The sequence below is a fragment of the Cucurbita maxima genome, unplaced genomic scaffold (assembly GCF_002738345.1).
Source record: "Cucurbita maxima cultivar Rimu unplaced genomic scaffold, Cmax_1.0 Cma_Scf00029, whole genome shotgun sequence".
NCBI classification, from domain to species: domain Eukaryota; kingdom Viridiplantae; phylum Streptophyta; class Magnoliopsida; order Cucurbitales; family Cucurbitaceae; genus Cucurbita; species Cucurbita maxima.
The window spans coordinates 524,067-539,309 of record NW_019272045.1 but is presented as its reverse complement, the minus strand read 5'-3'; the positions used below and the strand labels follow the sequence as shown (position 1 = coordinate 539,309).

At 36.6% G+C, this 15,243-nt stretch overlaps 3 protein-coding genes across 4 annotated transcripts in view; all 3 read left to right on the top strand.

Annotated features, from left to right (window-relative positions):
• Positions 1 to 1,336: 1,336 nt before the first annotated feature.
• On the top strand, positions 1,337 to 5,837 carry LOC111465374 (probable U3 small nucleolar RNA-associated protein 11). The gene is made up of 10 exons (XM_023109717.1): positions 1,337 to 1,435; positions 1,848 to 1,928; positions 2,027 to 2,117; positions 2,234 to 2,325; positions 2,411 to 2,504; positions 2,611 to 2,690; positions 3,264 to 3,347; positions 4,350 to 4,449; positions 4,551 to 4,648; positions 5,583 to 5,837. The coding sequence occupies exons 2-9, from the start codon at positions 1,873 to 1,875 to the stop codon at positions 4,641 to 4,643; spliced, it is 690 nt and encodes a 229-aa protein (XP_022965485.1). The 5' UTR covers positions 1,337 to 1,435; positions 1,848 to 1,872; the 3' UTR covers positions 4,644 to 4,648; positions 5,583 to 5,837.
• A 939-nt stretch (positions 5,838 to 6,776) lies between these two features.
• LOC111465370 (pentatricopeptide repeat-containing protein At3g56550) lies at positions 6,777 to 8,674 on the top strand. Its single transcript, XM_023109710.1, has one exon. It carries the CDS (start codon positions 6,838 to 6,840, stop codon positions 8,563 to 8,565), a length of 1,728 nt encoding a protein of 575 aa, XP_022965478.1. The 5' UTR covers positions 6,777 to 6,837; the 3' UTR covers positions 8,566 to 8,674.
• Positions 8,675 to 9,870: 1,196 nt separating this feature from the next.
• The window catches only part of LOC111465367 (probable inactive serine/threonine-protein kinase scy1), a 19,730-nt gene continuing 14,357 nt past the window's right edge, over positions 9,871 to 15,243 (top strand). For both annotated transcript variants that reach the window (XM_023109706.1, XM_023109705.1), the window contains exons 1-4: positions 9,871 to 10,151; positions 10,339 to 10,727; positions 12,612 to 12,710; positions 13,269 to 13,420. In XM_023109706.1, the coding sequence (XP_022965474.1) occupies positions 10,602 to 10,727; positions 12,612 to 12,710; positions 13,269 to 13,420 (377 nt within the window). In that variant the 5' untranslated portion in view covers positions 9,871 to 10,151; positions 10,339 to 10,601. The remainder of the gene's footprint in view (positions 10,152 to 10,338; positions 10,728 to 12,611; positions 12,711 to 13,268; positions 13,421 to 15,243) is intronic.

Below are 15,243 nucleotides of genomic sequence, written 5' to 3'. Positions count from 1 at the left end.
AAAGAGTTTTATATCGTGCTAATAAATTTTTCCTATTTTATATTTCAAACATTTATACAATAAAATAAATAATTCTATTATACCTTTTGTGAAACATTTCAAATTAATAATTATTATAATGACCCGACTTTTTGTGAAACATTTCAAATTAATAATTATTATAATGACCCGACTTTTAAAACATGACTATACTGCACCATGTACTTGCAATTTGTCCCCGACCCAATCAACTGAGAAGTTCAAAATCAAATGTGTTAAACTAGATCTATGTACCACTTATGTCCACCGCTAGCAGATATTATTCGCTTCAGTCTGTCACTTATCGTTGTCAACCTTACGGTTTTAAAACGTGTCTACTAGAAGGGGCCCAGTGTCTTCGTTGGCACACCGCATAGTGTACGACTTTGAATCATTTGTAACAGCCAGAATCCACCGTTAGCAGATATTGTCTGCTTTGGCTTGTTACGTATGATCGTCAGTCTCACATTATTTATTCTCTCCAACTGACGTGGAATCTCACCATCTTTAGTTTCTAGCTTAATTGCGACTCTGAGTACGTAAAAATTAAGAGTCGTTACAGTTTAGTATTGTATTTAGGATTAGCTTAAGTCGTAAATATCGTCACTTTGTTTTATTTACGAAAATAAAAGCATTAAAAAGTTGACACAACGATCAACTAACTTACAGTATGCTATTAGACCAACGATTCAATTTATTAAACACAAAATATTTGTAGATGAATCTAACTGTTATTTAGATAACTGATAACCCGAACAACCTAAATTTATGAATGAATCTAAGGGTTATTTAAATTGACGGATAACCCGAACAACCTAAATTTATGAATGAATCTAAGGGTTATTTAAATTGACGGATAACCCGAACAACCTAAATTTATGAATGAATCTAAGGGTTATTTAAATTGACGGATAACCCGACGGATAACCCGAACAACCTAAATTTATGAATGAATCTAAGGGTTATTTAAATTGACGGATAACCCGAACAACCTAAATTTATGAATGAATCTAAGGGTTATTTAAATTGACGGATAACCCGAACAATCTAAATTTATGAATGAATCTAAGGGTTATTTAAATTGACGGATAACCCGAACAACCTAAATTTATGAATGAATCTAAGGGTTATTTAAATTGACGGATAACTCGAACAACCTAAATTTGTAGATGTTTGATATTTGAGCTAAATACATATTAATTAAAAAAAAAAAAAAATCAATCGATTGTATTAAATAAAATAGAAATAAATAAAAAATAAAAAAATAAAAAAATAAAAAAGAGTAAACCCCTAAACCCTTACGTCTTCCTCTCACTCTTTACGTGTTCAACTTCTTTCTTCTTCAAGCCGGCTCCTCCTCCCTCTCAGCAGATCAGTGCCGCCGCCGCCGCCACATCCCTCCGCCTTCTGCCGCTTCGTACGTAAATTTTTTCTCTGGATATTTTATCATTCTCAAATTGGAGGCAAGAACGCCTGCAAATAACCCTAATTTTTTTTTTCTATTCGTTTTATAATAGTTTTGCTCTGAAAACTACATGTAAACGGAAGAAATCGATCCCTATTTCGTCTCCCCTCAACCGTTCCAACTGTAAAATCTACTGTTTATCGTTCTCATGTGTTAGTAATTTCAATTTTTTTTAACTCTCTAGAAATTTGTCGGTTGTGATGCGAATTTCTCTGGTTTTGAGTCTGGGTATTTGGGTATTTGGGGTGTTATTTAAAGGGGCATTCGCCTAATTGTATCTTCGAATTTCTTATATTATTCCTTGAATTTGGGTTGATTGCTTTTCTGATACTGGCTTGCACAATTGCTTTATATTCGAATGTAGGGAAGCTTATTTTGTTGTAATTGCAATGTCGTCCTTAAAGAATGCGGTTCCTAAACGGCCTTACAAGGAGCGAGCTCAGCCGTAAGTGATAAGGCTTTTCATGTTACTATTGTTATTGTGTGTGTGTGTGTGTTTTTTTTTTAACCTTTTATGGATGACGGATTTGTGTACTTGTTTAGGAATTCTCGGAAGAAATTTGGGCTTCTTGAGAAGCATAAAGACTATGTCGAGCGTGCTAAGGCTTATCATAAGAAGGAAGATACTTTACGGGTAATGTTTGAAACGCCTTTACCACGGCATTTACACAATTTTCTGTTATTTATCGAATTCTGTCGACGTGTCCTTGATTTGGTTGTTTTGTATTCTTTGTGTTGATCAATTTTCAGAAACTTAAAGAGAAAGCAGCATTCAAGAATCCAGATGAGTTTTACTTTAAGATGATTAAGACGAGAACAGTTGACGGAGTCCATAGACCAGAGTAATCACTGTAGATGATTTCGAACATCGACTGATTTTGGTACTTCTTTCTGTTTTCTTATGCTCTTAATCTTTATATGTTGTAGGAGTCAAGTAAATAAGTATACTGCGGAGCAACTCATGTTGATGAAGACCCAAGATGCAGGGTATATACTTCAGAAAGTGCAGAGTGAGAAAAGGGTGAGTTCTTAGCGAGGTTTTGTTTCTTTTATTGACTAGGATTCCTTTGAAGAACTTGTTGATTTATTAATTTATCTAATATATCAACTCTGACTCTTCTGTACAGAAAATTGAAAAACTGACAGCCACGTTGCATTCGCTTGATAATCAGCCATCAAATAAGCATATTTACTTTGCCGAAGACAGGTTTGAGCACAACTTGAAACTTTTTCCACTTTCCCAAACGAAATTACATCAAATAGTTCTTTGTCTGCAAATGGGCAAAACCAAGAGTTATTTGATAAACGCATCAAATAGTTATTTGGTCTTCAAATGGGATAGAAATGCCTCATTTTTTCATAATTATCTTGTTACTTCAGTTTTCTTGAGACTATAGTCATTATGGTTGTGACTTGGTGTAAATGCGTCCTACCCTTCCATCACTATAGCTATGCCACTCTTTTAATCAATTGGAGAGCTCTTTTGTAAATATCCTTTTGGGTTCTCTTCGTCTCTTGTAACTTCATTTGATCAGTGAAATTGTTTCTTATTCAATACTCTTTGGTTTCAAAGAAGAGTCTCAGGAATGCATTAACTTAAGATAAATATATACAAAAGAACATATGATACTGTTGACTAATGTCATCTTATTACTAAAATGCATTCAACCTACTTATTTTGGAGAAATTGGTAAACCTGACTCATTAGCTTCCTGCTCATTCTAATGCAGTGAAGTTTTTTATGTTTAGTTGTTTATAAATTATTTTTGATTACTTGCAGGGAGGAGGCCAATGAAATTCAATCTCGCTCTTCCAAAGGTAGATCAGTGGCATCGTCTGAGGCAGTTCCTGACAGTATTAAAAGGTAGCATTATTACTGTGGATGCAGACAGCTGCATGTAAATCTTTTTTTAGGACACTTTTAATTGTTTTGAAAAGATTAATCAAGCTTATGCAAAGGAGGCACCCCCCTAGGAGTTGACATAAATCCTCTTCGATTATGGTTGATTACAATGGTCAAATGAATTTCACAGGAAGCTTCAACGGGAACAAAATAATTTAGCTAACAAATAAACTTTTTCCCACTTACCCTCCATTGAATATTTTTTCCGCTCTTTGATGGCCCCCTGTAGTATAGTTTTGGTTGCTTAATTGCAAGTGAACCATTGTGTTTCAACCTATGCAGTTATGATGAATTTACGTATGTTTGATTGAAAAGGAGCGGGCATGGGTTTTAAAATTTTATGATGTAGCTGCGAACACTTGTTAGTTTTAAGCAATCGGACAATTGGTATAGAATCATTAGCAACATCACGTGCATCGTTCAAATTGAAGTAATGTCAAAATTCTTGACATTGGATTTTTCAGTTTGTGTGAGAATATTACTTAGAACTTCATGTTGGATGTCCGCAACTTATAAACCTCACAATATTACCTAGGGCTGGAGTGTTGAATGGACGGTGTGAACAAAGATGTTTTATCACTTCCAGATTCTCCCATTATGAGTATAATTGCGGGAATATATTTAGTTATGAGGCTTGAACACTACTTTATTCTGCACTGACGGTAAAGATTCTGCATGTTGAAGTATAGGTTTATTCCTCTCCTGTCCTCCAAAAAGTTTGTTCCTTTCAAGCCAAGTATTCCAGAGGAATTTCGGATGAGATCGAGCCAAATGATTTTAGGGCTAACCTTAATCTTCTACCAATGATCAGGTTCTATAACCGGTCATACATAATAATTATAATTTGAATCTTTAGAGGTTCAATTTCTTACTTGGCATATTTTACTCAGTAGATTGGCAGTCTTTTTCAATGCATCAAATGTTACCTGATTTGTGTGTGGTTTCCTTCTTTTCTGAACACAGGAAAACCATTTCGTCTTACAAAGAACTGGAGGCAAGGAGGAGTAGAGTCAGTGAATTGGAGAAACTTTATATGGATATGACACTGCAACAGGAATTAATGGTACTTTTCTAATGTGATTGTAGCTGTGTCAGTTTCGTGGACGGGTAGATCGTGTATTAAAATGATTATTGAATCTGAAATGTGATACATGCTTATAACAGAAAAAGGGTCGCAAACGTAAACTCAGAGAAGATGAACTCACCAATCCAACTTCAAAATCTGTATACAAGTGGAGGGCAGAACGAAAGCGATAACAAAGGTCTAATGCTTTACAGTTTTGCTCGCTCTATATATGTTAGTGTTTTGTTTTATAAAATTTTTTCTACATTAGCAACATCGAGTTTCCTAAGATTGTAGAAGTTCTTGATGTTGCATTGCAATGGGGCGCTGCTGGCACAATATCACTGTCAGTGGTGTGTTATTGCAATTTCTCTTAGTTTTTTTTTTTGTTTTTTTTTTAATCTTTTGAACACTGTATATCAGTCAATTGATTGTTTTTCCTGATTGGGTTGTGTACTTGGACCACAACTATCAAGAATTGACTACTTTGAAAGGCTCAAAATCATCAGAATTGAAAAAGAAAATTACATTTATAGTCCCATGGGTTAGATTGCATTTGAGTCCCTGATTGTTTTTAAACTCAACAAGGGGATTTCTCGTTTGTTTATTTATTATTTTTTTTTTGTTGGGAAGGGTGGAAAGAATGTAAGAAGGGAAGGAGTGGGAAGAATGTGAACAAGAATAGAGAGAAAAAAAAAAAAAAAGGAATACAGGGGGAAGACCTCCCTCGTTCTAGATCTAGAATGAAGGAACAATCTAGAATGAATGAGGGAATGGTAACAGCCCAAGCCCACTACTAATAGATATTATCCTTTTTAGACTTTCCTTCTTAGGCTTCCTCTCAAAGTTTTAGAACGCATCGAGGTTTTCACACCCTTATAAATACTTCGTATATGGGATCTCACAATTCACCCTTTTGGGGGCCAGTGTTCACGTTGGCATACCATTTGATGTCTGACTCTTATACCAATTGGAACAAAGCATTTCTTATATATGAGCGCGAAAATCTCTTCTTAGCACACGCGTTTTAAAACCTTTGCAACCAAATACAAATGCAACCAAATACAAGCCATGTTATTACTGAATGCGTTTGTTTTCATTTTCTCATTCTAGGATTTGGTTTTTGTTTACAGTTCCTGGCCCAGGCAGATTTTGCAGAAGATGATGTAGTCAAAGTTTACAACTTGAAAATTCCTGGGAGATGATCACTGTTGAATCACTGAGGACCGACCAACATTCTGGTTCCTTGTGTTAGTTTGTCAAATTTTGTCTTCACAGCTTAATTAATTAATTAAAACATGCTGTATTTCTTCTGGGGTATAAAGTATGTAATCAAATTATTGTTACCGTTAATTTACTGAGTAATATAGTTTTATTCTTCAATCCTACTTAGCAGAGTGCTTGGCAACCTCTTTTTCTTTTTTCACTTTGTTTATAGTTTATTTTATAATATAAATAGTTGGCCTATGAACGTTTTTTAGGACCATATATATACTTTTTGGAGTAATTATATGTTGGATGACCTCTTTGGAAGAAATTTTCCTAGAATGCATGGGAGTAAGAACAAACTATGTTGGAAAGATCAAATATCGGGCCCATCAGGTGTTGAATCCAGACTTGAATCCTGGTCAAACTCCGGGGCATGAGTTGTTACAAATGGTATCATAGTGATATCTCTCCCAGTAAGATGTGAACAAACCAAAACGAAAGTTGTTGGATATAGGACACCCGAGTAAAAGCCTCTCCCAGTAAGATGTGAACAAATCAAAACGAAAGCAAAACGAAAGCTGTTAGATATGTAACAACTGAGTAAAGGTCTCTCCCAGTAAGATGTGAACAGGCTAAAGTGGAAACTGGTGGGCACGTGATGCCCGAGTAAAGACCTCTTCGAGTAAGATGTGAACAAACCAAAGTGGAAGCATATGAGTTGAGTAAAAGGAGGGGTACAGGGGTACATGAATGAGACCACATCTAAATGAGAATGTTGAATCAAACAAATACAGAAATAGTGAGGTGGGTTGGTGCTAGAAGAAAAGGGTTGAAGACGGTGATAAAGTGCTGACACGATCGTTGTTTTTTATATCATCTCATTTTTGTCCCTCTCACTCTCGTCCGGTTTTCATATCCTCTCATTCTAGTTCTAACCTAAGCAAAATATTAATCATCAGAGTTCGAATTATCGAGTCATATTTCATTTGAGCTTGAAAACTTTCGTTCAATGTTACCCAAAAATAAATAAATAACCCATTTTTTAAAAGAAATCCTGCCTCTCCAAAAACCTTACAAAAATCAGGTCCCCTTGGCTTTACCAAATCCCCAAAGAGAAATTCATGGGTGTTCATCATCATACACCAAATTGTTGGCTTGAATCAATGTAATCATGCGTTTATGAGAGAAGAAAACTTGGAAATGTCAAAGGAGAAAGCCATTATCACTCTCTTGCAAGGCTGCAACAGCCTCAACAAGCTTCGAAAGATCCACGCCCATGTTCTTGTTAGCGGCCTCCGCCATCACGTCGCCATTAATAACAAGCTTTTGAACTTCTGTGCCATCTCCGTTTCAGGTTCCCTTGCTTATGCCCAGCTTCTCTTCCATCAAATGGAGTGCTTACAAACCGAAGCCTGGAACTCCATCATCAGAGGCTTTGCCCAGAGTTCATCTCCCATTGACGCCGTTGCTTATTACAATCAAATGGTTTGTGCCTCTTTCTCTTCCCCTGATACATTCACTTTCTCATTTGTGCTCAAAGCCTGTGAAAGACTCAAGGCTGAGCGTAAGTGTAAAGAAATTCATGGCACTGTAATCCGCTGTGGTTATGATGGGGATGTTATTATTTGCACTAACCTTGTCAAATGCTATGCTGCAATGGGGTCCGTTTGTATTGCCCAACAGGTGTTCGACAAAATGCCTGTGAGAGACTTGGTTGCTTGGAATGCTCTGATTTCGTGCTTTTCCCAACAGGGTTTGCACGGGGAGGCATTGCAGGTGTACAATCAGATGAGAAGTGAAAATGTGGGTGTAGATGGGTTTACCCTTGTTGGGTTGATTTCTTCATGTGCTCATCTTGGAGCCTTGAATATTGGGGTTCAGATGCATAGATTTGCTCGTGAAAAGGGTCTTGTAGAGAGTCTTTATGTTGGAAATGCGTTGATAGATATGTATGCTAAATGTGGTAGTTTGGATCAAGCCATTTTTATCTTTGATAGAATGCATAGGAAAGACATATTCACTTGGAACTCAATGATTGTTGGGTACGGAGTGCACGGTCGAGGGACCGAAGCTATATTTTGCTTCGAACGGATGTTAGAAGCAAGAATGCAACCGAACTCCGTCACGTTTTTGGGTTTACTTTGTGGATGTAGTCATCAAGGCTTGGTTCAAGAAGGTGTTAAATATTTCAATTTGATGAGCTCCAAGTTTAGGCTAAGACCTGAGGTTAAACACTACGGATGCCTCGTGGATTTATACGGTCGAGCTGGAAAGCTCGAAAAGGCACTTGAAACTATACGGAATTCATCACCGAATGATCCGGTTTTGTGGCGAATCTTACTTGGCTCTTGCAAAATCCATAAAAATGTGGGTGTAGGAGAAATTGCCATGAACAATCTCAATGAGCTTGGAGCTACAAATGCAGGGGATTGTATATTGCTGGCTACGATCTATGCTGGAGTGAACGATACAGCTGGTGTTGCGAGTATGAGAAAAACGATCAAGAGCCAAGGGATAAAGACTAGCCCAGGTTGGAGTTGGATTGAAATTGGGGAACAAGTTCATAAATTTGTTGTTGATGACAAGTCCCATCGTGACTCCATTGAAGTTTATGAAAGGTTGAGGGAAGTTCTTCATCAAGCTTCCTTGTTTGGGTATATAAGAGATGCAGAGACTTTGAAGACTTCCACTACATATCATAGTGAGAAACTTGCCATTGCATTTGGATTGGCAAGAACTGCAGATGGGACGCCTATACGTATCGTTAAAAACCTTAGAGTTTGCAGAGATTGTCATTCGTTCATGAAGGCTGTCTCGGTGGCGTTCGACCGAGAAATAATCGTTCGAGATCGGGTTCGGTTCCACCATTTCAAGGGTGGCCAATGCTCCTGCAATGATTACTGGTGAAATGTGAAAAATGTACTTTCAGTTCTGCAACCATTCAAACCTGCTGCAGCATGATGAGTTTATGTAATTACTTGGGCGTTCTTGGAAATAGATATGGGGTTCTTAATAACCATGAAGACTGCATAGCAAGCACAAACTTACCGCAACGAGGACGCTTTACAGGTTTGAATTAAATTGGTTATATGATGATTGTGATGTTCGATCTTTAGTTGGGGAGTTGGGGAGGAGGAGAACAAAACACCTTATAAGGGTGTGGAAACCTTTCTCTAGCAAACACGTTTTAAAGCCTTGAGGGGAAGTCCGAAAGGGGAAACCCAAAGAGGACAATATCTGCTAGCTGTGGTTTGGGCCGTTACAAATGGTATCAGAGCCAGACACCGGACGATGTACCAGCTTTCTCGCTGTTCTTCGAAAGGGGTAGACACGAGGCAGTGTGCCAATAAGGACGCTGGCCCCAAAGGGGAGGATTTGGTGGGGTCCCACATCGATTAGAGAAAGGAACGAGTGCCAGCGAGAACGCTGGCCCCGAAGGGGGTGGATTGTGATGTCCTACATTGGTTGGGGAGGAGAACAAAACACCCTTTATAAGAGTGTAAAAACCTTCCCCTAGCAGACGCGTTTTAAAGCCGTGAGAGGAAGCTCGAAAGGGAAAGCCCGAAGAAGATAATATCTACCCGCGGTAGTCTGGGCCGTTATTGTGATATCTGAAGTTTTTGTCTATATAGTCTAATGAACTTTCAAAATTTTCTAATGAGTTCCTAAACTTTCAATTTTGTTTTTGCTATATGTCACAATCTTCGAAACAACGATGAAGATGGAGGAGCAAGAACAAGGATGGGCAACGAAGGTCAATGAACGTTCAATGACGAAGAACATCGATGAAGAGAATAACGAGAATGGGAAATGAGTTTGTGAAAGTGTGAAAATTTAGATTATTAATTTTTTTTGACATTAGAAAATGTTTTAATAATCATCTCGACGTTCTTTTCACGAGTAACATCAATGTTTGTTGAGAGCATACAAATATTTATAAGAGATAATAAAGTATTTATTTTATTTAAATGACCTGTGTTGTTGAGAGCATGAATCTCTTTGATCGAGAACGTCTACTACAGATCGGGATGCTCTCGGAGGAGCTAACATGAAATAAAAAATACATTCGATTACGAAAATTAGTAGCTAACAATAGAATCATGGGTTAAAAAATGGATTAAAAATTTAAATGTTTAGATGAAAATAAAATAAAAAAAATAAAAATAAAAAAAAATCAAATGCTTTATCATTTTAGTGGGAATAAATAGCGGGTATTAAAAAAAATTCTCCTAACGTCCAGTTTGGCCAATCTTACCGCTCCTCCAATCTTCATCTTCCATGCCCGATCCGACGTCGGACTTCAGATCGAATCGTTCGCTTCAAGTTCTTCTTCCTCATCATCTTCCTCTGAATCCCTAATTCTTTCCCTCTCGATTCGTTTTGAACAGCACTTTCGAAGCTCTGAGGGAGAAACTCTTTTGGCAGTTCCTGAAAATTCAGCACAGGGAGGGGAGCGCCACGGAGACGGACGGAAGTGGTGGCAATCGCTTTTGGTTAGTGAATTTAATCATAATTTTGTTTTGTTCGTTTCTATGCCATTTTTTTAATCATGAGTTGAAAGCCGATTGGAAATGGGAGAAGTATCTGTGATGTAGTTGTTCTTCTCTCGTTCTCTTTCTTTCTTCCCTTTTTTTTCTTTTGTATTTGGTGAGATTATAGTTGAGTGTGATTCTGTCGCAGGTGGAAATAGGGAGGTCCAGATTCCGATCAGGGTTTAATGAAATTCGTGTCTGATTGGAGGAACGTTGAGTGTGATTCGAGGAGATTGACGAATCGCGAGTTGGAAATCACGTGGCGCTATTGGCCCAGTGAATGCATTTCGACCCCATAATTGCTATTGAAATTTACCCATTTAGTCAACTGTATAATTTTTAATCAGGCAAGGTTCCCTCTTCTTTCCATTTGTTGAAGGAGGAGGAGGAGGTGAAAGAAGAGAATCGAAGATGTTTAAGTTCTTAAAGGGAGTGGTGGGTGGATCTGGGTCTGGACTCAAAGATCTGCCCTACAACATCGGCGATCCGTACCCATCAGCTTGGGGCTCCTGGACTCATTTTCGCGGCACCTCCAAGGTATGTTTCTTAAGTGGTCGCTTGGGCATGAACATGATTTAACTTTGGCATTCCGGATTACTGAATTTTGGTTTGTTCAATGCTAAATGATTCGTACTGAATTTTGGAATTGACGAGGCTTGTTCTTGAATTGGGGAATTGTCCATCTTTTTCATAGTTGGCTTCTAACTGTTCAGATCGCTGGTGTGTGGTAGCCTATTTATGGGATTAATTTGCATTGGTTTACAGTTGACAAATTTTAGTTTTCTTGTGTTTTGGTTTTCATTGCTCAACCTTTCCAGCTTGTTCTTTACGAGTTAGGGAAATGAACTCTCAAAATTCTTCTACGTTGAGATGAAACCATGCTAGCTTGAGGTTCATACGCTTAAAAGGAAATGAAATGTTAATCTGGCAGTACATGAACTTGTCTTGGATGATGTTGCAAAACTCTTCTTGTTCTTCCCTTTTCCCTTTGGAATCTTAAACACGTTAGTTAATTATGAAGTGCCCTTTATACAGTTCCTATATAAGAAAAATTTAAATAAGACAGTCTTAGTAAAATAGTGACTTACCGTTGGTGGTGGATGGTTCCTATCAGATCCCAGCGTTAAAGCCTTTCTAGGAAGGAAGTGGGTTATGGGTACGACTTTATTCGACTAGGATTTGTCTATTGGTTGTAGTACAACTGCATCTTTGAGTTCTAGGAAGGAGGTGGGATAATGAGTTCTTGTGGAAGTGGTTATATGAGGTTCTCATTTTTTTGTAACAACACGGAGGCTTTCAAAAGTAGTGGCTTTAGGATATAAGTGTTGTATTTTAACTGGTCATCTGCTATTCTTTTTCTTGATAGAGTAACAATTTTTTTAGATTCGTGAAATTACGAAGGAGATGCTAATGACAATCAGCCAAGGAGGAGTGTGTCTGCAATGGAAGAATCAAGATATATGAACCCTTCCACACAATTGGGGATGTAAAAATGAAAACATCCCTGATTCTTGCATTGCTTTAGCTTTAGATATTGCAGTCTGGTTGGTTAAACATTTGGAGCAATAAGGAAAGGGTGATGTCAGAACAGCTTTTGAAGTTGGTAGAAAATTATTTTTTCTTGGTTTCTCTAAAGTCCTGCCATGTCTTCCTTGTGCATGGCAACCTCCAATCATGTTTGCTGTTTAGCTGATGTGAGCCAATAGCAGCCTGAAACTGCATACTTGCTTTTGTTAGGATCTGGAGCTGGGATTTTTTTGCGGAGTTTCAATCTATCTTGTGGAGGATTCGTAATAAAAAGGTAGAAAGGAACAAACTCAATCTTTTTTTCTAAAGACAGACATCAGGGTGGGAAGATCTTTGGGTCTTTGGGATAAAGTGCTATTTTTCACTTTGTGGTGGTCAAAGAGGGTTAAAATTTTAGATTTGTACTTACATTTGCTTCCATTTATGCTGAATGGAGATGTTTTTTTTTAGTTAGAGGATTTTTCATCATTTTTTCTTGTAATGATTCTTTTTATTTGATTTTTTTTGTCCAAAAAGAGGTTTGCTGGATTCTCATATTCTCCTATTCAAAGGTTATTCATCCTATGCATATTAGAGATCGTTTGCTAGCTGGTTTATATGACATCTGTAGAGATGATATTTGAATCTATTTTCGAATTTTGTTGGTCTAACCAATTGCATTTTTGTTCAATTTAAAACTCCTATTTGAGGTGTATTTTGGACATTTTCCTTGTCAAGCGGTTTGCAGCTTATATGATTCTTGCATATAGGACTTCTATCACCGAAGTCTAGATTTCAGAAAATTTTGGGTTCCTATGTTCCTCATTTCTAATTTATGTATATTTTATGTCGTCTTTATAATAATATAAATTTTCATTTTAAGTGAAGTTGATGTAAGATTGGTTTCATTTTCAGGATGATGGGTCTCCAGTATCTATTTTTTCTCTTTCAGGTAGTGATGCACAAGATGGACATTTGGCTGCAGGTCGCAACGGTGTGAAGCGGCTACGAACTGTAAGCTGCAATGCCTATTGTTATGGATCTAATGCATACAAATGAGTTTTCTTTCTTTCTTTCTTTTTTCTTTTACTAAAAAAACAAGCTTTCATTGAGATCAAATGAAATAATACAAGGGGAATACAGAAAAATCCACCCTCAAGAGGATCTCAATTAACACAAATGAGATTATTTTGTGTCTATTCATAATTTGGATGGCTTTTGTGCTATATGAACTCTATTTTTGTGGATTTTGATCCTTCTTTTTAAACAGTTGATGATATTGTTGCAAACTTGCTCATTAATAATGTAATGTTATACCAAAAATGTCATGTTTGTGGATGAGTCTCAGTTGTATGGGCCAAAAAGTAATTTTCAATATTAAGTGATCTACTTCGCTTTGTCTGCTTCAATTTACGTATTATGCTCCTAGTTTTACTTCATTTTCCTCTTCATTTATACTAGGGATTGATAATTTCTCTTGGTTCACCCATAGAATCTAACATGCGACTTTTTAAAGAATACGTCGGCAGAATGATATCGACATTAATAGTCAAAATCTGCAATTTTATTCAGGTTAGGCATCCAAATATTTTATCCTTTCTTCACAGTACTGAGGCTGAAACTATTGATGGTTCTGCTTCCAAGATTACAATTTATATTGTTACAGAACCTGTTATGCCATTGTCTGAAAAGATCAAGGAGTTGTGTCTAGAAGGTACCCAAAGGTATAAGCAATCCAACCAGCAATATCCAATTTTGGTTTTTACATTCGGTTAACATGTTTTTTTGTTCTGTTTTGTCATTCATTTTTCAGAAGGGGTAAAATTTTTTGTTTTGAGCTTCTAAAATGATCTGCCTTTAATAGTTTTATGCCTTGGAAATGAATGCTAGTTATTGATCTTTAGGAAGTTCAAAATGTGAAAACGACAAGGTATTTTTCATGTTATGAAATGCATCGTTTGTGGAACAGTTTTGTCTATTTATCATCAAAATAAGATTGTCTAACTCTTGCTCAAGGAGCCCTCTGAAAATTTCTATTGGAGGATTGAAAATCTTATTATATTTGCTTGAAATCACTTATGGCACAAACTGTCTTCCTTCAAGGAAATCTCCACTACTATTTTAATAATGTAAAATTTTCAGTTTGATAGCCATATAGATTTTTACCAGAAGCAAACTTTTCATCTTGATACTGCTGCTATCTAGATTCAAAACTCTTATGCAACAAGATTTCATATTTGGAATATGATATTGGCTTTCACTTTTTGTAAGTGGTATATTTTAGTCATTGACATTGTTATGAATTTAAAATGTGAACTTATTTAATATCAATCATGATAACATAAAAATTATTCATTGTATTGAACAATATATTTTTAAAATTTTAATAAAGGAAAAACACACTTTTAGTTCTTGAGTTTTGACTTAGGTTACATTTGAGCGATTGTGGCTTCAAATTCAATATTCTTCCTCTTGAAGCTTGTGATAATCTCAATTTTAATTTTTCCCGTTAGCATTTTTGCTCACTGTTGTAAATTTTGGTTATGTAGGGCTGATTGGACAATTTATTTTTTATTTAAGCCAGCTAAACATTATATATATATAAATATATCCTCACAGCCTAAGAAGCATGAATATGGGCACGAGACATGACACAACAATATGTCAATTTCAAAAAAACTAGGTGGCTCAAACAAGCTCGTAAGAAACTTGGAGGCTCGAACCAACCCTGAAAACTTTTAAAACACAAGAGCCTTGAAACAAGACAAGTTGAAATTGTCAGCAAAACACATGGGAACCTTTGCAGACTACAATCAATTGAGAGCCAAGAGATCATAAACTTTAACCAATGCTGAAAAGATTAATCAGGCAACCAATCAGGGCTGAAAAACATGAAAGAAGAACCAAAACATCAAAACCTCAGCGAAGACAAAACAAAGCTTGGCAAAGCTAAACACTGACACGATTTCCTTTGTGAACAAATGGAGGAATTTCATGAAACAAAAAGACCACATGCTTTAAGAAATGATGCGAATGTGGAGGGTGGAGGAGACCTTTTGTCCCATTCCTAAAATAATATGTTTAAGGCTTTAGATTAAGAATCTTCGAAAGCACCATCGTCCTTGTTGAAATCCGAAAATGAATGTTCTTGCATTGCTCATGCTTACCTTGGAGTCTGCATTAGAGGTGGTGATGTCACCACGTGAAGGAGTAATAAATGCCCAGTCAACCCTACATAACTAAAAGTTTACGGCAATGACCAAAAATGTTGACGATGGGACTAGAATGGAGATCATCCCAAACCCCAGGGGTAAATATGTTGAGGTAGGAAACGAGGAAAGGGCCTTTGTGAACTTCTTTGATAATGTTCTTTACCCTGCTCTATCTTGTCGTATATTGAATTCTCTCTTTCATTCCTATAACTTTTCTTTCTTTTTTCCAATTGGAGAAGTTTATTGTAACTCCTTTAAATTGGGGTGTTTCTTTTATTCTTTTATTCTTTTTTTTTTTTTTTTTTTTTTTTTTTTTTTTTTTTTTTTTTTTTTTT